A 20,206-nucleotide genomic window follows, 5' to 3' on the forward strand; every position below is an offset into this window, starting at 1 on the left:
ACACAGTCATCACAACTGGGGAAATGATGTTTGGCGATCACACGAGTATGTGTCGGAGAGGACGGACCACTCGAGATGACAGGAGAACTGGGCAGTGCAGAACGAGGGATCCAAGTGGGAATAGGTGTGCGTCGAGTATGGAAAGGACTTGGGGGCTCTAGTGTTAAGTCAGATGAGATTGAGTTGATTGAAAAGGTCAGCCAAAATCGCACAAGCAGACAGGTTCTGGAAGAGCCCCAGAGGGGACAATGTGTGTTAGTCACCGAGCAGCAAAAGGGGGTGAGGGAGTTGATCATTAAATTGGAGGAAGTCTCCCCCGATTACACTGAATGACAGAAGGATATATAGACGTTACAAAGAGCAGAAAAAAAACGCAGACTGCAACAGCTTGCAGCCCAGTGTTCAGTACAATGGTTTGACTATGTGCATCATCCCAGATAAGCAGCATGACACCCTAATGAGATGGAATGCTGTCCTTGGGGGGAAAGTCAAAGCAGACTGGAAAGAACTGTGAGAGGTCAAAGCAGTCGTGACGATGCAACTTTGTTTCCCGGAGGCAGAAAACAACTGGACGCTGCGATTCCAAGAGCACCCGTAATTGTTGGATCTAATGCCACGAACATTCCATCGGAGGAGATTCATTACAGAGAAAGGGGAGAGGGGCAAAAATAAAGGGTTGTCACCTCGATGGCTGCTGAGTGCCAGCCCTCGAAGACTCATGACATCTACAGAGGCAACTGCATTTTCACTTGGTTGGCCTGTGGACTCCAGTGCATAAAAACAGTTGGCAGTGCACACTGGTAAAATGGAGGTCAGCCAGGTGAAGCTATAATGCAGCGACACATTGTAGAGTATCTCAGATTTAGTGAAGGAGAAGACCGTTTCTCTTTGTTTGATATCTTGGAGCCTTTGTGGTTGCCAATTGAAGAATCAAATGTTTGTTGGCTGGAAGAATATAAAAGTTTTCACGGGAGTATTCCTTCTGTCCTTTCTGACCTTCTGGTTGTGTAGCAGGTGATTTCACCACCGGAGGCGAAGCTTTGGTGGATTGTTGCACAGCTGGATGAGAAGGAGATGGGGATGCTGTAATGACACTGAATGATTTTACAACCGTGGTGCTGAATTTGAGGTCACAAGTCTACCTGGCCCTGCCCTTTGTGGAGCAAGTGCCAGGTGGTAAAATGCAGCACTTTTGACTGACCAGTAACTTGCGAATAACAGAGTAGGGCACTTCACCAGATCTAATGAAAGGCCCGCTTATCACGATACGTGGCACAATAACAGGAGCATAGACAGGCGGCATGGAACACAAAAGGTGCTACAAACAGCTGGGGCCCCACGGTAACCAAGCAAAAACTCACCACAGAGTTGCGAGCCCTCTGAGGAGCTGGTTTTGTGATAAGAACTTCGGCTACTGATCAGGTGTTTATACTACTAAAGCCTCTTTCACATGAGTGACTTCCTTGTCTCAATTGATTACTTGTGGCAAGTGGGTCTACTGCAGCACCCCTGGCATTTTGTGTGTGTACCCTGTCTCACATGTCCTGAGTGGATATTTTTGTTGACATGTCAGCGTCAAAACTGCACATGTTGGGAGAGACGTTTTCTATGCAGTTTGCCAGATAAACAGTGAAATTGAAATTATGACGAACCAAAGAATCAAAGTATTGTAACAGATTGTAACAATAACCAATGATAACAGAATTTATTGAGAACCAATGCTAAATTCTTAGTGGATGTGCTTGACTAAGGTTGTATATTAAGTTCTTCATACTTGTGAGAGCTGAAAGAATAGGAAACATATCATCCAAACAAATCAAAACATCCACATTTATTTATTCAAGGAAATATGGACTCCTATTTAAAAACACGTCACAAAATATTTAGATGGCTGTATATAGCATCTTTCTACTTTATCCATTGTATATTGTTTTCTTTCCAAGTGCCAAGCAACATCAAAAACTATTTCTCTATTTCTCTTGTGAGTCTGGCCTCGGCAGCCAGAGACTAAGGGTGTGTGTGTGTGTGTGTGTGTGTGTGTGTGTGTGTGTGTGTGTGTGAGAGTTGCGTTTGCGTGCGTGTGTGTGTGTGTGTGTGTGTGTGTGTGTGTGTGTGTGTGTGTGTGTGTTGTCTAATTTCAATGAAGGATTTTTGGCCACAAGCTTACTTATTTGACAGTCTTTTCTTGTGCCTATCTCTGGCTCAACATCTCTGCTATAAGGTACAGAACAAATGATGTTGTTGTTGTTGTGGTCTTCAGTCCTGAGACTGGTTTGATGCAGCTCTCCATGCTACTCTATCCTGTGCAAGCTGCTTCATCTCCCAGTACCTACAGCAACCTACATCGTTCTGAAGCTGTTTAGTGTATTCATCTCTTGGTCTCCCTCTACGATTTTTACCCTCCACACTGCCCTCCAATACTAAATGGGTAATCCCTTGATGCCTCAGAACATGCCCTACCAACCGATCCCTTCTTCTAGTCAAGTTGTGCCACAAACTTCTCTTCTCCCCAATCCTATTCAATACCTCCTCATTAGTTATATGATCTACCCATCTAATCTTCAGCATTCTTCTGTAGCACCACATTTCAAAAGTTTCTATTCTCTTCTTGTCCAAACTAGTTATCATCCATCTTTCACTTCCATACATGGTTACGCTCCATACAAATACTTTCAGAAACGACTTCCTGACACTTAAATCTATACTCGATGTTAACAAATTTCTCTTCTTCAGAAATGCTTTCCTTGCCATTGCCAGTCAACATTTTATATCCTCTCTACTTCGACCATCATCTGTTATTTTGCTCCCCAAATAGCAAAACTCATCTGCTACTGTAAGTGTCTCATTCCTAATCTAATTCCCTCAGCATCACCTGATTTAATTCGATTACATTCCTTTATCCTCGTTTTGGTTTTGTTGGCATTCATCTTACATGCTCATTTCAAGACACCGTCACTTCTGTTCAACTGCTCTTCCAAGCCCTTTGCTGTCTCTGACAGAATTACAATGTCATCGGCAAACCTCAAAGTTTTTATTTCTTCTCCATGGATTTTAATACCTACTCCGAATTTTTCTTTTGTTTCCTTTACTGCATGCTCACGATACAGATTGAATAACATCGGGGAGAGGCTACAACCCTGTCTCACTCCCTTCCCAACCACTGCTTTGCTTTCATGCCCCTCGATTCTTATAACTGCCCTCTGGTTTCTGTACAAATTGTAAATAGCCTTTCACTCCATGTATTTTACCCCTGCCACCTTTAGAATTTGAAAGAGAGTATTCCAGTCAACACTGTCAAAAGCTTTCTCTAAGTCTACAAATGCTAGAAACGTAGGTTTGCCTTTCCTTAATCTTTCTTCTAAGATAAGTCGTAGTGTCAGTATTGCCTCACGTGTTCCAATATTTCTACGGAATCCAAACTGATCTTCCCCGAGGTCAGCTTCTACCAGTTTTTCCATTTGTCTGTAGAGAATACGCGTTAGTATTTTGCATCTGTGACTTATTAAACTGATTGGTCAGTAATTTTCACATCTGTCAGCACCTGCCTTTTTTGGGATTGGAATTATTATATTCTTCTTGAAGTCTGAGGGTATTTCGCCTGTCTCATACATCTTGCTCACCAGATGGTAGAGTTTTGTCAGGACTGGCTCTCCCAAGGACGTCAGTAGTTCTAATGGAATGTTGTCTACTCCCGGGGCCTTGCTTCGACTCAGGTCTTTCAGTGCTCTGTCAAACTCTTCACGCAGCATCGTATCTCCCATTTCATCTTCATCTACATCCTCTTCCATTTCCATAATATTGTCCTCAAGTACATTGCATTTGTATAGACCCTCTATATACTCCCTCCACCTTTCTGCTTTCCCTTCTTTGCTTAGAACTGGGTTTCCATCTGAGCTCTTGATATTCATACAAGTGATTCTCTTTTCTCCAAAGGTCTCTTTAATTTTCCTATAGGCAGTATCTATCTTACCCCTAGTGAGATAAGCCTCTACATCCTTACTTTTGTCCTCTAGTCATCCCTGCTTAGCCATTTTGCACTTCCTGTCGATCTCATTTTTGAGAAGTTTGTATTCCTTTTTGCCTGCTTCATTTACTGTGTTTTTATATTTTCTCCTTTCATCAATTAAATTCAATATTTCTTCTGTTACCCAAGGATTTCTACTAGCCCTCGTCTTTTTACCTACTAGGTCCTTTGCTGTCTTCACTATTTCATCTCTCAAAGCTACCCATCCTTCTTCTACTGTATTTCTTTCCCTCATTCCTGTCAATTGTTCCCTTATGCTCTCCCTGAAACTCTGTACAACCTCTGGTTTAGTCAGTTTATCCAGGTCCCATCTCCTTAAATTCCCACCTTTTTGCAGTTTCTTCAGTTTCAGTTCATAACCAATAGATTGTGGTCAGAGTCCACATCTGATCCTGGAAATGTCTTACAATTTAAAACCTGGTTCCTAAATCTCTGTCTTACCATTACATAATCTATCTGAAACCTGTCAGTATCTCCAGGCTGCTTCTATGTATACAACCTTCTTTTATGATTCTTGAACCAAGTGTTAGCTATGATTAAGTTGTGCTCTGTGCAAAATTCTACCAGGCGGCTTCCTCTTTCATTTCTTAGCCCCAATCCATATTCACCTACTACGTTTCCTTCTCTCCCTTTTCCCACTACCGAATTCCAGTCACCCATGACTATTAAATTTTCGTCTCCCTTCACTATCTGAATAATTTCTTTTATTTCCTCATACATTTCTTCAATTTCTTCATCATCTGCAGAGCTAGTTGGCATGCAGAACAAATATCCTTTTCATATATTGTCATTTTCCCACCCTGGATTTTTCATTGTTTTATTTCTCTTGTTTAACAGATCTAATCTTTTCACTGCTGAATCAATTTTACTAAAAAAACTATTTACCTATTTTCTTTCTTGTTTGTGTACAGTGTAAGCATTTTTTTTGTCCATGTATTGTAAAACTTCAACACCTTTTTACATTCCAGTATTTCCTATCTCTTGTGGAAGAACACCGGTAGGAAAAAACATACTTTGCAACTTTGCAACCATTGCCATGTCACAACAACAAAGCAAACAAAATAAAGATTAAGAAAATATAAAATCACAAAATCCATTAGTGTACAAGGAGTGAGCATGGCAAAGATAAGTTGACTTTCTGTGTTAGCAGACAATGCCACAGTGGCTTGTTTCTGCATGTGCAGTCTTCAGCATACTCAAAATCCTAAAACTACATACTCACACAGCCAATTGATCACTGACATCACCATCCGACTCACAATGTGGTTACATGTTAATTTACTTGCAAGCATGTGACTTGCACTTACAACAAGCAGTTGCTTATGTAAAAATGGGCTTTACTTCTCAATAATTCTTCTAGTTCTCCTCAATGATTCTAGGCCAATGTAGAATTTTTTGAGATAAAATATTTTGCCATAAACTGGCCATTCTCCTATTTTGGACCACTAAAGTGAGGAAAGTCAGGTAAATGTATTGGCAGAGATTTGAACTGCCTTCTTTTTGATGGTAATATTGTACATTCTGCTACAGTGGACGCAAAGTTAAATAAATAAAAGAAAAACTTAACATAAAGAAACACTCAAAAATGGAGGATGGAATGTAACAATACAATGAAAACGATAGTTGCCACTCACCGTATGGGGGGGGGGGGGGGGGGATGCAGAGTCGCAGAATGGCACAACAAAAAGACCATCACACAATTAGCTTTCAGCCAACAAGGCCTTTGTCAAACACAAACCCAAATCACACATGCACGAACATAGTGTCTGGCAGCTGGAGCCAGACTGCGAGCAGCAGGGCATTATGAAGAGGCAACCATGAGTGCAGGGGAAGGGGGGGAGTGTAAGGAGGAGTGCAGGGGGAGAGGGGGAGTGTAAGGAGGAGGCTGGGGGAGAGGGTTAAGGAGGAGGCTGGTGCAGGGGGGTTAAGGAGGAGGTTGGTGGAGGGGGGTTAAGGAGGAGGCTGGGGGAGGGGGGTTAAGGAGGAGGCTGGGGGAGGGGGGTTAAGGAGGAGGCTGGGGGAGGGGGGTTAAGGAGGAGGCTGGGGGAGGGGGGTTAAGGAGGAGGCTGGGGGAGGGGGGTTAAGGAGGAGGCTGGTGGAGGGGGGTTGAGGAGGAGGCTGGGGGAGGGGGGTTAAGGGGGAGGGGGTTTGAGGAGGAGGCTGGGGGAGGGGGGTTAAGGGGGAGGGGGTTTGAGGAGGAGGCTGGGGGAGGGGGGTTAAGGGGGAGGGGGGTTAAGGAGGAGGCTGGGGGAGGGGGAGTATAGCAGGATAGAGGTGGGGGATGGTAAAGCACTGCTGGGAGCATACAGGGACATGGTGGAGAGTGGGGCAGATAGGTGGAGTTGGGAGGTTAGATGGTGGGCAGGGGAGAGAGGGGGGGTTAGCAGAAAAGGAGAGAATTAAAGAGACTGGTGCATTGGTGGAATAGAGGGCTGTGTAGTGCTGGAATGGGAACAGGGAAGGGGCTAGATGGTTAAGGAGAATGATCAACGAAGGTTGAGAGCAGGAGGGTTACGGGAATATCGGATATATTACAGGGAGAGTTCCCACTTGCACAATTCAGAAAACTGGACCACCCTGTTGTTGAGCACACCACCCAACACGATGTCCTTCATTTCAGTGAGTGCTTCACAGCCCGTGCCCTATGGATCCTTCCCACCAATACCAGATTTTCTGAATTGAACACGTGGGAACTCTCCCTGCAATATATCCCATGTCCCCATAACCCTCCTGGCTTCCACTTCCATTAGTCTTTGTCCTGACCCTCTAGCCCCTTCCCTGTTCCCAATCCAGCACTACGCAGTCCTCTAGTGTACCAACGCACCCACAGTTCTTTTCTACCCTCCTTTTCTGCTACCCTCCCCCCCCCCCCTCCCCCAACCATCTGTCTAACCTCCTGACCGCACCTAGCTGCCTTACCCTCTCTCCACCTTGTCCCTGCACACTCCCAGCAGCACTTTGCCGTCCCCCATCCCTACCTTGCTACCCCTCCCCCTCTCCACTCCACCCTCCTCTGTACTCCCATCTGGTTGCATCGCCCACTATGCCCTGCTGCTTGCAATTTGGCTCCAGCTGCCAGATACTGTGGTCATGTGTGCGTGAGTTGCGTGTGTGTGTGTGTGTGTGTACGTGTATGTTGTCTATTTTTGACAAGAGCCTTCTTGGCTGAAAGCTAATTGTGTGACAGTCTTTGTGGTGTGCCTTTCTGCGACTCAGCATCTCCTCTCTCTGGTGAGTAGCAACTATCCCTTCATTATATTGTTTCAAAACATAACAGAGCAATACTGAAAGTAGACCTGAAAAATCACTCCAGTTAAGACTAAAATAAGGTATAATCAATGCACCGAAAAAAAGTTGTACACATTAACAATGAAATCACAGAACCAACAGAGTAGTTTCTGTATTTGAGGCTGTCATTGACGACCGAAAAGATAGCAAAATAAATTAAAAGAAGAATAATAATAGCCTGCCATACTTTTGGTAAACTAGCAAAGGAGACATGCTTATTGGGAATTCTTAAGAATGACAGAAAAACAAATAAATTAATCTACTCTGGGTGCAGCCTGAGCAGAAGATGTAATTGAGTCTGTAACATAAATGCAAAGAAGATGGATTGGACGTCTAATTGAGACAATGGACTGCCACAGGACATGTAGCCAAGTAAAAGGATGGGAAACAGATTAAGAATATCCTTTGCTCGATCTTACAAGATAAGGAAAGAGGAAGACAATGATATAACATAAGGCGTGTTGGTGGTGGTGACGATCATGACACAGGTATCGAATAAAAATAGCCCATAGTACTCTTAACACAAGACAGTAACTAATTTTACTAAGGCAATTCTAATTGTTTTATTCTGATATTTGTGAATATTGTCTCTTGCCCTAATTTTCACACACATTCAGAATAAATACCAACACTGGACAGTTTCACCCCAAGTTATTAATCACAAGTGCTATATACACATTTATCAGTGAATTTCAAATATTATCTGCTATTTGTAAAAAAGTTTTAGGTGTAACTTCAGAAACATTTTAAAGTGTGTCATACTTCCACAATTTTTCAAGTAGCAAAAAATTATCTAAATGTTATTCAAAAACATACACTTTAAAGTAGAAATAAATAATTGTGTCTGACATACTGTGAACTTTCATAGCCATTTCTTCCAATCACAGGAATCGAAACAGCAATCTAAAGGTGGGCCAATTTATCTGTTTCTCACCTGTAGTGTGGTTTATTTCCAGTCCCATCACAAAGACTATAACTGTCAACATTCTTCAGTTTGCAATAGAACTGCACTAAATCCTTTATTTTTCTTGCTCCAAGTCCAAGTTGTCCAATGTAACAATGCATCATTTCTTTCAAATCACTCTCTGATGTAAGTTCATCTACAAAGAATTCTGTGAACCTACAAAGAAAAAAATAAATGTTTTATTTTGCAACAGAGTCCACAGCCATAATACACTTATTGAATGAAATTAGTTTCCTGCATTTGTGTTAAACCCATTAAATACATATGTTCTGGGTTGTAGTCATACAATTTTATGCTCAGTGTGTGGACAGTTGAGCTCAAGAGCCGCTATATTTGGTTCAGTATGAACAGTAATATGCAGTCAAGCCATTTACTAGTGTGAAGGAGCATCAGACTGACAAACAAGTCGAGGATGGACGCTACACGGACAGGTTTGTACTGCCGGGTATCACGGCTACAGTTCTTTAGCCCAGCAAACCAAATTATCACATACGTAATTATGTGACTGTAACCCAAAATGTGTGTTTAAATTGGTTAAAAGATTTTGCTTGAAAATTGCTACAAAACCAGTATGCTGTAGTGGTGTAAAATAAAATTAAAATGGATGTAAAAAAAACAGCCAATGTAGGAAATTAATTTCTTTAACAGAAAAGAAGTCAGTAATCATTGTAAAAGAAAAATAAATAAATAATAAAGTGACCAGTTCGCTGAATTTAACTTCGATATCGCTTTCTGAAGCTTTGCACAAACTGACAATGTCCATAGCACTGAGAGACGAAGCATTGGGCAGAGGCATACACCTCTGACCGTGGCCTAAAGCCCATAAAAGAAAAATCACTAACAACAAAAACTGGATGTTAAAGCCTGAATTGTGTGATAACATTTTCCACTACCATTCATAAAACACTGACTCACTCACGCAGATACATGTCGAGACAATATGTCCCGAAAATGCCTAAGAAAAACTTTTAACAACAGGGAGCCGGGCACGCTTGTCCTGTTTAAAACCGGCAGCTCAATTGGCAAACGTTATGACAGTCGAAAGATCAGTGTTTGACAGTCGAGGAGGCTGTGCTGAGCTGTGTGAACTTTGCAGCTCTGTCAACAGGTGGCAGGAGAGGGAGAGGAGGAGAGGGGGAGGAGGAGAGAGGGGGATGAGGAGAGAGGGGGATGAGAAGAGGGGGGATGAGAAGAGGGGGGATGAGGAGAGAGGGGATGAGGAGAGGGGGATGAGAAGAGGGGGGATGAGGAGAGGGAGATGAGGAGAGGAGGAGAGGGGGAGGAGAGAGGGGGATGAGGAGAGAGGGGGAGAGGGGAGGAGGAGAGGGGGGGAGGAGAGGGGGAGGAGGAGAGGGGGGAGGAGGAGAGGGGGAGGAGGAGGAGAGGGGGAGGAGGAGGAGAGGGGGAGGAGGAGAGGGGGAGGAGGAGAGGGGAGGAGGAGAGGGGAGGAGGAGAGGGGAGGAGGAGAGGGGAGGAGGAGAGGGGAGGAGGAGAGGGGAGGAGGAGAGGGTGGAGGAGAGGGGTGGAGGAGAGGGGTGGAGGAGAGGGGTGGAGGAGAGGGGTGGAGGAGAGGGGTGGAGGAGAGGGGTTGGAGGAGAGGGGTGGAGGAGAGGGGTGGAGGAGAGGGGTGGAGGAGAGGGGTGGAGGAGAGGGGTGGGAGGAGAGGGGTGGAGGAGAGGGGTGGAGGAGAGGGGTGGAGGAGAGGGGTGGAGGAGAGGGGTGGAGGAGAGGGGTGGAGGAGAGGGGTGGAGGAGAGGGGTGGAGGAGAGGGGTGAGGAGAGGGGTGGAGGAGAGAGGGAGGTGGAGGGGGAGGGGGAGAGGGGGAGGAGGAGGGGGAGGAGGAGGGGGAGAGGGGGGAGGAGGAGAAGGGAAGGAGGAGGGGGGAGGAGGAGGAAGGGGAGGAGGAGAGGGGGAGGATGGCTAGGGGGAGGGGGGAGGAGAGGAGGAGAGGAGAGGGGAGGAGGAGAGGAGCTGAGAGGAGAGGGGAGAGGGGGAGAATGATAGGACAGAGGGAGTGAAAACTGTTGGGTGGAGGGTTGTGGGGACAGTATGTTACTGTAGGTAGAGGCCAGGATAACTAAGGGAGCAGACAATGTGTTATACAGATAACTCACTTTCTGCGCAGTTCAGAAAAGCAGGTGGTGGGAGCAGGGACACAGATGGGTTGGATAGTTGTGACGAAGCAAGCTGGGATATTTTTCTTCCCCTCTTGTTTTGCCATCTGCCTTACCTTAAATTCGTTTTTTTTTTTTTTCATTTTTGAACTAATTACCATTAACAAACGTGAATGTAATCTGTATTGTCACAATAGAGACCAGATTGGCCCTCAGTTTAAAATAAATAACACCAGATCTAATTTTGTTCTTAGTTTTAGGTATATAATTATATTGTTGACATGTAAACAAATATAAACTCTGTAATAATTGTAAACATTTGGAAGACAAAATGATAGTATTCTTAAAGTATCTATTTGGGGTCTAGTCTAAAACATGTTAACAAAACCAGCCATTAATTAATTCAAAGTAATTAACAGTTTTGTCCAAAGTATTGTTTAAGTGCTTATATTTGTTAATTTCATGATTGAAACAAATAATTCAGCTTAACCCTTCCAGTAGAAGAAACTGTTAAAAAGAACAATTTTTCAATGTATTCGGTTAATTTAATGAGTTAAGTTTTAATTGTAATTTTGGTAAATTAAACTTCAAACAATGTGTAGTTACAGTACCTATTATTGTGTAATATATATGGGCTCAGTTTTTGCTCACAAGACCATCAGTTCACGGCTGAGTTTCAGACGAAGAATCTGTGCTGCTTAGAACAACAAGAATGCATCAACTTAACAGTGAAATAAGTGTTACACCAATACGCCTTGTGTTAAAACACTGACAGTGTCTGCTCCATACGTACCTTTCTATTCTGTTCAAATGGTTCAAAATGGCTCTGAGTACTATGGGACTTAACATCTGTGGTCATCAGTCCCCTAGAACTTAGAACTACTTAAACCTAACTAACCTAAGGACATCACACACATCCATGCCCGAGGCAGGATTCGAACCTGCGACCGTAGCAGTCGCGCGGTTCCGGACTGAGAGCCTAGAACCGCTAGACCACCGCGTTCTATTCTGTGAACTGCGAACTTTGTGGTTATGTTTTTACTGCTCGCAGATGTTCAATACTAAACTATTGTAGCAGTATGTGGAGGTTTGCCTGCACACTATTAATGAGGCTTATCGAAAGTTAAACAATAGTGCACTGGCCATATAACTGTGTATTATTAGGGGGTTGTGAACAGTGAAATTAAAGTACTGTGAAATGCAACTATGACCCTGTTGGCTACCTTACTTACAGTAGTCAGTGTCAGAATCCGTAACCCATTTTTCAGCCAGTCTAGAAATGCAGTACGATGACACCAAGGACATCAAACAAATGAATAAATAAAGCAGGCAGAACCGCTACATAGTGAAGCAGCTACTGGAATCAAGAGTGTTATGTTCAGCCACAAGTTGTGCCACAGGGTGGTCTACTTTGTTCTTGGCCACAGATTAGTGGCGGTCTTTCATCCTGGTGGACAGCTGGTTGGTAGTCATACCAATACAAAAAAACTGTGCAACAATTGCAGCAGAGCTGGTAAATGACATGGCTGCTTTCACATGTGGCCCGGCCCCTGATGGGGTAGGACAGGACAGGACAGGACAGGACAGGACAGGACAGGAATAGGAAGTGCTGGGTGGGTGGATTGGGCAGGTTTTGCACCTGGGTCTTCCACAGGGATATGATCCTTGTGGCAAGGGGTTCAGATTGGGGGTGCAATAGGAATGGACTAGGATGTTGTGGAGATTGGGTGGGCAACAGAACACCACTTTTGGAATGGTGGGAAGTATCTCTGATAGGATGTCCCTCATTTCAGGGCACGATGATAGGTAATCAAAGCCCTGGCGAAAGAGTGGTTCAGTTGTTCCAGTCCGGGATGGTACTAGGTGACAAAGGGGATAATGCGCTGTGGCTTGTTTCTGGAGGTGGTGGGAGGATTGGAGTTGTGGGGGGAAATGGTATGGGAGTGGGATAGTGCCTGTCTGACAAGGCCTCTGTGAGAACATCGGCATACAGAGCAAGAGAGTTCTTGTCAGTGCATATATCTCGGCCCTATGGGAGTGATTTTTTTGTGTGAAACAGATGACAGCCACTAAAACACAGGTACAGTTGGTGGTTGGTGGTTTAATGTGGGCAGAGGTGTGTATAGAACCATCAGGGAGGAGATGGCCAACGTCTCGGAAGATGACAGACTGGTTTGAGGACTACCAGGTGAAGTGGATGGAAGAAAAGGTGTTGAGGTTGTGAAGGAATGAAGATACTGTGTCTTGGCCCTGAGTACAGATCATGAGGATATCCATCAATGGAGCTGAATCAGACTAGGGATTTGGTGTTTGGGAGGCTAGGAAGGTTTCCTCTAAACAGCCCATAAATGTGTTGACACAGGAGGCTGCCACGCAGGTGCCCACGGCTGTGCTGTGTGTTTGTTTCTATCTGTCTCCTTTCCAAGGAGAAGTAGTTGTGTCTTAGGATACAGTTAGTAAGATGCATGAGGAAGGAGGTTGTGGGTCTGGAGTCTGAAGGAAATTGGAGAAGGTAGTGTTCAACAGCAGTAATACTATGGGCATGAGGGATGTTGGTTTCTTGGGAGGTGGCATCAACAGTGATGAAGATGGTTGGGTGGGAGGAGGATGGGGGTGGGTGTGAGGATCACGGCTGGATGGTGGTATGAACTGAGAGAGTCAGAGATCGATGTTGGTATTAGGTTGGTTTTGCTTGGAGGGATTGGCTACAGGAAGTACGTCCATTGCAGGGATTGCAAGAAGGAGAGTAGGCCTTTAACAAGTACAAAATGTTTAAATTTGAGTGTAGGGCAAAAGGGCTAAAGGTGATGTTTCTGGATAGGACTGAAATTTCTGTGGAACTGAGGTTTTTGTTGCCTAGGTTAACAACAGTGTTAAGGGAATGTTTCAGTTCTAGAATTAGTGCAGTGTTGGTAGGGAGTTTTGGGGATGTGGCAAGTTGAAAGGGTCAGCTAGGCACAGTTTAGGTGCTGTAAGGGGTGGCCAAGGAGGAACACTGCGGGTAGGATAGGGATAGAGGTTGGATACCAGTGCCCTGAGGCAGCAGTAGGATGTCAGCGATAGAACCAAGTATCACCCCAGACTTGAACAACTGACCCACATCCTTCGCCAGGGCTTTGATTATCTATCATGATGTCCTGAAATGAGGGACATCTAACCCAAAATACTTCCCACCCCTCCTGAAGGTGTGTTCTGCCACCCCCCCCCCAACCATCACATCATCCCTAGCCACTCCCAATCCCAACCCCTTACCACAAGCATCATATCGTTATGACAGACCCAGGTGAAAGACCAGCCCAATCCACCCACTCAGTACTTCCATTCCGGTCACAGGTCTATCCTATCGCATCAGCGGTCGGCCAACCTGTGAAAGCAGCCATGTCATTTACCAGTTCTGCTGAAATCGCTGCACAGTTTTTTATAATGGTTATGACTACCAACCAGCTGTCCAGTAAGATGAACGGCCACTGCCAAACTGTGGCCAAGAGCAAGAGATGAAGCTGAACACAACATTCTTGTTTCAATTGCTGCTTCATTACTCAAACCATCTGAATCCTTCCCTCCACCACCAGCTTTTCTGATTTACACTTGGGATTTATCCATACAACACAGTCCCCTCTCCCGTTATTATCCCAGCCTCAACCTACAGGAACATAGTGTCCCACACCCTCCACCCAGCAGTTTCCACCCCCTTTGATCTATCATCTACTTCCCATTCTCACCTCCCACCCTTTATTTGCCGCCCACTACCAATGCATCTGCCCATTTCTCCCTGATCCTCTCCTTTTTCGCTCCTTTTTCCCTGCCTCCCTGCCCCACAATCTCCTGATGCTGTGCCTGTATGCATTCTAGTCCATGCACACTCCACCAACCAGCATTCTTCTCTTCCCTCACCCATACACTACCATCCCTTCCCCTGCCCTACCCCCTCCAGAATGATGCTTCCATCCCACATGATAGTTGCCTTCTGGCCAAAGATGCCACAGTTGGCAGTCACTTGTGTGTGAGGTGTGCATGTTTGTGTGTATGAATGGTGTGTGTTTCTCTTTTGCTGATGAAGACTGCAGCTGAAAGCTTTGTGTAAGTATCTCTGAATTGTGCCTCTCTGTAACTTAAAATGTCATGTTTACACTAAGTAGCAATCTATCTTTTCCTACATTGTTGATATTCCTACCTGAAGTTTCCATTGTTTGAAAATTCCATTATATAATGTCTGTGTAGGCAGGTTGACACAGTATTTCAAATCTGGAATAGCATTTCATGAACCCACACCAAACACAGCTAATCATCTGGCCTGATTCTATGATCAAGATCTGGTGGCACTTACACATCTTTTTAATTGTATTTCCTAAGCAGCTACTGAGGCAACAGTACAATAGATACTCATTCATGTTTGTTCTACACAAGGTTTAATTGATGGGATTAAAATAGCTTTCTCCCACAGCAAAATTGCCCTGTTGCTTGTATTTTTTATAACATTAGAGGAAGGTTCCTTAGTGTTCCCAACAAGGTATCACAACACGTGTTAAGGGATTTTGTTGTGACTTTGTGCCATGTCGTGCAGCCGAAAAAGCCAAAGCTAACTCACACAAAGAGAAGTTTCCATTTACTTCTCCATCCCCCTCACGAGGTTCCCATTTATCATCATAACACTGATAATGTGGTTTATCTCTCTTCCTAATCCTTCTTACGACTTTCCGTACTTGTATTGATTTAATGGAATGGTTTATGGTATTCAGGAGTTGATGTTACATTCTCTTCTTCCTCTTCTTGGTAATCCTGTCACATTTTTCCATCACTATATGAAAGGTTGCAAGCCTCTATGCAATAGGTTTGCTCTTTAGGTTTTGGAGAGCTACCTACTTGTCCATAATTGTGCAGTGTCATTCATCATTGCACCAGCAGGGGAAAGCCTGTCTTCTTAATCTGCATGAAAACTCTAAGGTAGATTGTAGAGCACGTAAATAATATGATTCGCCAGCTCCTGGGTGCTGTCACTATGTTCTAGCACAGAAAAGTGTCTGTATAGCATCCAATTTGTCTTAATACAGCATCCAACTTGGTAGCTTCAATTAGCGCACTGCTACGTCTGGCAAGTTTCCTCCATCTGGAGAAATAGTCTGCAAGAGTCAAAGTCCATTCTGAGAGAGAGGTGCCAAGGAACAAACCTACTGCTTTGTTCAAATGCATTCTCTGCTCTGTGTTCAAAAACCACACTTTTTGCTGAGACTAACTACATAAATGGAATAAAAAAATGATTTAAAAAACATACATATACAAAAAGTCTATGCTAAAAGGTTGGTGCAAATTTAATTGTTTCCATTCTTTCTAAAATTTTGCTCATTCTTTTTATCTGATATGCAACAAATGCTCTAAAGTATCATAAAATGTTTAACAAAAGTAACATTCAGACCCTGAACAGGCCTTTTCTTCGAATGGTGATGCAACAATACTTCCTTTGTAAGAACAGCATTAATAAGCAGACAGCACAAATATCCACATTCAAACAGTGCAGTACCCACACAGCATAATTGGAAAGACAACTTTCATACAATTATAAGCTATACACAACAAATTGGAAATCTGAATACTTGTGATGAAACACACTGTCTGTTGTAATTATGATTCTTATAAATTATAATGATGCGATGTGCCTAACATACCATAAAATACTGCCATATTTAATAAAATATGGATAATGGGCAAATGAAGAAAGGAAAAATTAAGAGCATAGTAGCTCTAACCAATATTAACATTAATGCAGGGTGTCCAGGCTAGAGGTACACGCATACTTATAATGAAAGACCTCGACATTTTACGTTGCTGGGTAAATATGCAAACGACAGGGACACTCTGTAAGACGCGATCCTCCTCATTTCGTGAACAGCACCGAGTCATATAGTGCACGCGTACAAATATTTACTGTGCAGCAGGCAGACGTGCTTTTAACAGCCAACATTTGGATACCACAACGAAAGTTGCAGTGTGTGCTATCGTTAGCAGAGTTAAAATCTGTAACAAATGTCCAGCGGTGGGCAAGAAGAGAATGGAAAATGGATCTTTCCACACACAAATCCACTTACCAGTGGGACAGAACTCTTTGAGAAATCGGAAGTTTGATTTCAAATGATGGAAAACATCCTAAAACGCATGTGAATGAAGCAACCAAGGAATGGGTGTCCAAAGCATTCGCCAGAAGTCCACATAAAGCCATCTGACAAGTTAGTACGGAACTAGGAGTGCCCCATTCGATAGTGCATGACACTGTGCACAAATGTCTCTGGCTGCATGCTTACAAACTCCAACTTTTTCATCAAATTAAGCCTGAGGATCACCACAGACAATGTGATTTTGTTGCCGAAATGTTACATCATTCCACATATGTAGTAGCAAAGTTAACGGACATAAATGTCAAACAGGGGGAAGTGAGGCTCCAGAATAAGTGATTCTGTACGAAATGGGCACACCGAAAGTTAATGAGTGGTTAGGATTTCATAAACATAGGATAATTGGTCCGTTTCTCACACCTATCTTCACATGTTGCCAAACTATGCAGTTCCACAGATGCCTCCCGACATCATTTTCCAGCACGATTGTGATACCACTATTAAAATTAAAAAGAAACAACTTTTGGGTAGTGCACAAAATGAGAATGTCAAAGGCAGAGGGCAGCTATAAATAGTCCCAGGAGAACTGAAAAGCAGCAGGAAATAAGGGGAGCCCCAAATAACATGAAGTGATGAGAAAAACAAAAGAGACACTGGTGACATGAGACTGACATTAATTTTAAAAAATATGAAGGGGTAGTGGCACCCTCTGAATGAAATATATGGGAAAAAACACACAGATTGGAACACCATGAGAAACGCATGCTTGAATATAAATGCAAGAAATAATCCTGAGCTAATAACGAGCATCAAAACTGACAGGGATTAGTGAATACAGGGTTGTCATAGCGAGATTGAATATTGTAATCCCCAAATCCTCGAAAAATAAGTGAAAAATATACCTATTCAAAAAAGCAGATAAAAATTCACTTGACACCTTCCTGAGAGACAATCTCCACTCATTCCAAATTAATGATATAAGTGTAGAGCAGATATGGCTTAAATTCAAAGAAATAGTATTGGCAGCAATTGGGAGATTTATACCAAATAAATTAACAAACAACGGAGCTAATCCTCCTTGGTACACAAAACATGTTAGAACACTGTTGCAGAAACAACAAAACAAACATGCCGAATTTAAACAGACGTAAAATCCCCAAGATTGGCGTTCTTTTACAGAAGCTCAAAATTTAGTGTGGACTTCAATGTGAGATGCTTATAACAGTTTCCACAATGAACCTTTGTCTTGAAACCTGGCAGAAAATCCAAAGAGATTCTGGTCGTATGTGAAGTATGTTAACAGCAAGAAACAATCAATGCCTTCTCTGTGTGATAGCAATGGAGATACTATCAAAGACAGTGCTGCCAAAGCAGAGTTACTAAACACAGCCTTCCGAAATGCCTTCACAAAAGAAGACGAAGTAAATATTTCAGAATTTGAATCGAGAACAGCTGCCAACATGAGTAACGTAGAAGTAAATATCCTCGGAGTAGTGAAGCAACTTAAATCACTTAATAAAAGCAAGTCTTCTGGTCCAGACTGTATACCCATCAGGTTCCTTTCAGAGTATACTGATGCATTAGCTCCATAGTTAACAGTCATATACAACCATTTGCTCGACAAAAGATCCATACCCAAAGACTGTAAAGTTGCACAGGTCACACCAATATTCAAGAAAGGTAGCAGGAGTAATCCACTAATTACAGGCCCATATCGTTAACATCGATATGCAGCAGGATTTTGGAAATATATTGTGTTCAAACATTATGAATTACCTCAAAGAAAAAGGTCTATCGACACACAGTCACCATGGGTTTAGAAAACATCGTTCCTGTGAAACACAACTAGCTCTTTATTCACATGAAGTGCTGAGTGCTATTGACAAGGGATTTCAGATCAGTTCTGTATTCCTCGATTTCCGGAAGGCTTTTGACACTGTACCACACAAGCGGCTCATACTGAAATTGCATGCCTATGGAATATCGTCTCAGTTATATGACTGGATTTGTGATTTCCTGTCAGAGAGGTCACAGTTCGTAGTAATTGACAGAAAGTCATCGAGTAAAACAGAAGTGATTTCTGGTGTTCCCCAAGGTAGAGTTATAGGCCTTTTGCTGTTCTTCATCTATATAAACGATTTGGGAGACAATCTGAGCAGCCGTCTTCAATTGTTTGCAAATGACACTGTCGTTTATCGACTAATAAAGTCATCAGAAGATCAAAACAAATTGCAAAATGATTTAGGAAAGATATCTGAATGGTGCAAAACGTGGCAGTTGACCCTAAATAACGAAAAGTGTGAGGTCATCCACATGAGTGCTAAAAGCAACTACACAATTACAAACAACTTAAACTGGAAGGAAGGCTAACCAAAGACTTCATTTTATTACCAGGACACTTAGAAAATGTCACAGACCTACTAAGGAGACTGCCTACACTACGCTTGTCCGTCCTCTTTTAGAATACTGCTGCGCGGTGTGGGATTCTTACCAGATAGGCCTGACGGAGTACATCAAAAAAGTTCAAAGAAAGGCAGCACATTTTGTATTATCGCGAAATATGGGAGAGAGAGTGTCACAGAAATGATACAGGATTTGGGCTGGACATCATTAAAAGAAAGGCGCTTTTTGTTGCGACTGAATCTTCTCACGAAATTCCAATTGCCAACTTTCTCAGAATGTGAAAATATTTTATTGACACCGACCTACATAGGGAGGAACAATCACCACGATAAAATAAGGGAAATCAGAGCTCATACGGAAAGATATACGTGTTCATTCTTTCCGCGTGCTATACGAGATTGGAATAAGAGAGAATTGTGAAGGTGGTTCGATGAACACTGTTCCAGGCACTTAAATGTGATTTGTAGAGTATCCATGTAGACGTAGATGTAGATGTTAGCCAAGCCTGCAGGTGTTGCTGTTGGGTTTGACCATGGATGGCATATATTCAATGCCCTCAATACATTGCACGTGTCAGTCGTGGTCAGAACAATGTTCCATTTAGTTGTGAGTACATTATGTCGAAGCAAAGCGAATGCGATTGTTGGTGCTCGTATGATGGGTACTTCCATGACCAAGGCAGCCAAAGTGTTTGGTGTTTCAAGAACACCGTACTGACGATTTATACTGCATACGGGGAAGTGGAAAATCATTATCCACTAACTAACAATACAGGTGTAAGTGTATGTTGAGTGATCACAAAAGCTGGTCACTGAAGAGGACTGTGGCAAAAAAATAAGAGGATGACAGCTGCAAAAGTCATTGCAGAACCGAATGTCGCACTCGTGAACCCTGCCAGCACCAGAACAACACAGAGGGAGTTCCATAAGCTGGGAATTGCAGGGCCAGCTGGAATTTCAAAACGCTAAGTTAGTGATGCAAATGCCATTACCAGGAAAATGTGGTGCCGAAGCAATGAAATGTGGATGGTGCGGCAATGGAAGCATGTTATTTGGTAGAATGAGTCTTGTCTGACACTGTTTCCAACTTCTGGCTAAGTTTACGTCCCAAGAATGAAACATAGTGTGGGTTCAGTGATGACACGAGCAGTCATGTCACGATATTCCATGTACCCCAAAGTTACTCTGCGAGCTTGCATTACTACCGTGGATTATATGAGCATTTTGGACGATTAGGTCCTTCCGAAGATATTATATTTGTTCCCCCATGGTGATACTGTGTTCCAAGACACCCCTGTCCAGGGCTG

The 20,206-nt window shown here is 43.2% G+C and overlaps 1 protein-coding gene across 1 annotated transcript in view; it reads right to left on the minus strand.

Annotated features, from left to right (window-relative positions):
- The window catches only part of LOC126418802 (midasin-like), a 298,364-nt gene that overhangs the window by 195,572 nt on the left and 82,586 nt on the right, over window positions 1-20,206 (minus strand). The window contains exon 16 of the mRNA XM_050085737.1: window positions 8,247-8,432. Coding sequence (XP_049941694.1) covers window positions 8,247-8,432 — 186 coding nt within the window. The remainder of the gene's footprint in view (window positions 1-8,246; window positions 8,433-20,206) is intronic.

Source organism: Schistocerca serialis, chromosome 9, assembly GCF_023864345.2.
Source record: "Schistocerca serialis cubense isolate TAMUIC-IGC-003099 chromosome 9, iqSchSeri2.2, whole genome shotgun sequence".
Classification (NCBI taxonomy): domain Eukaryota; kingdom Metazoa; phylum Arthropoda; class Insecta; order Orthoptera; family Acrididae; genus Schistocerca; species Schistocerca serialis.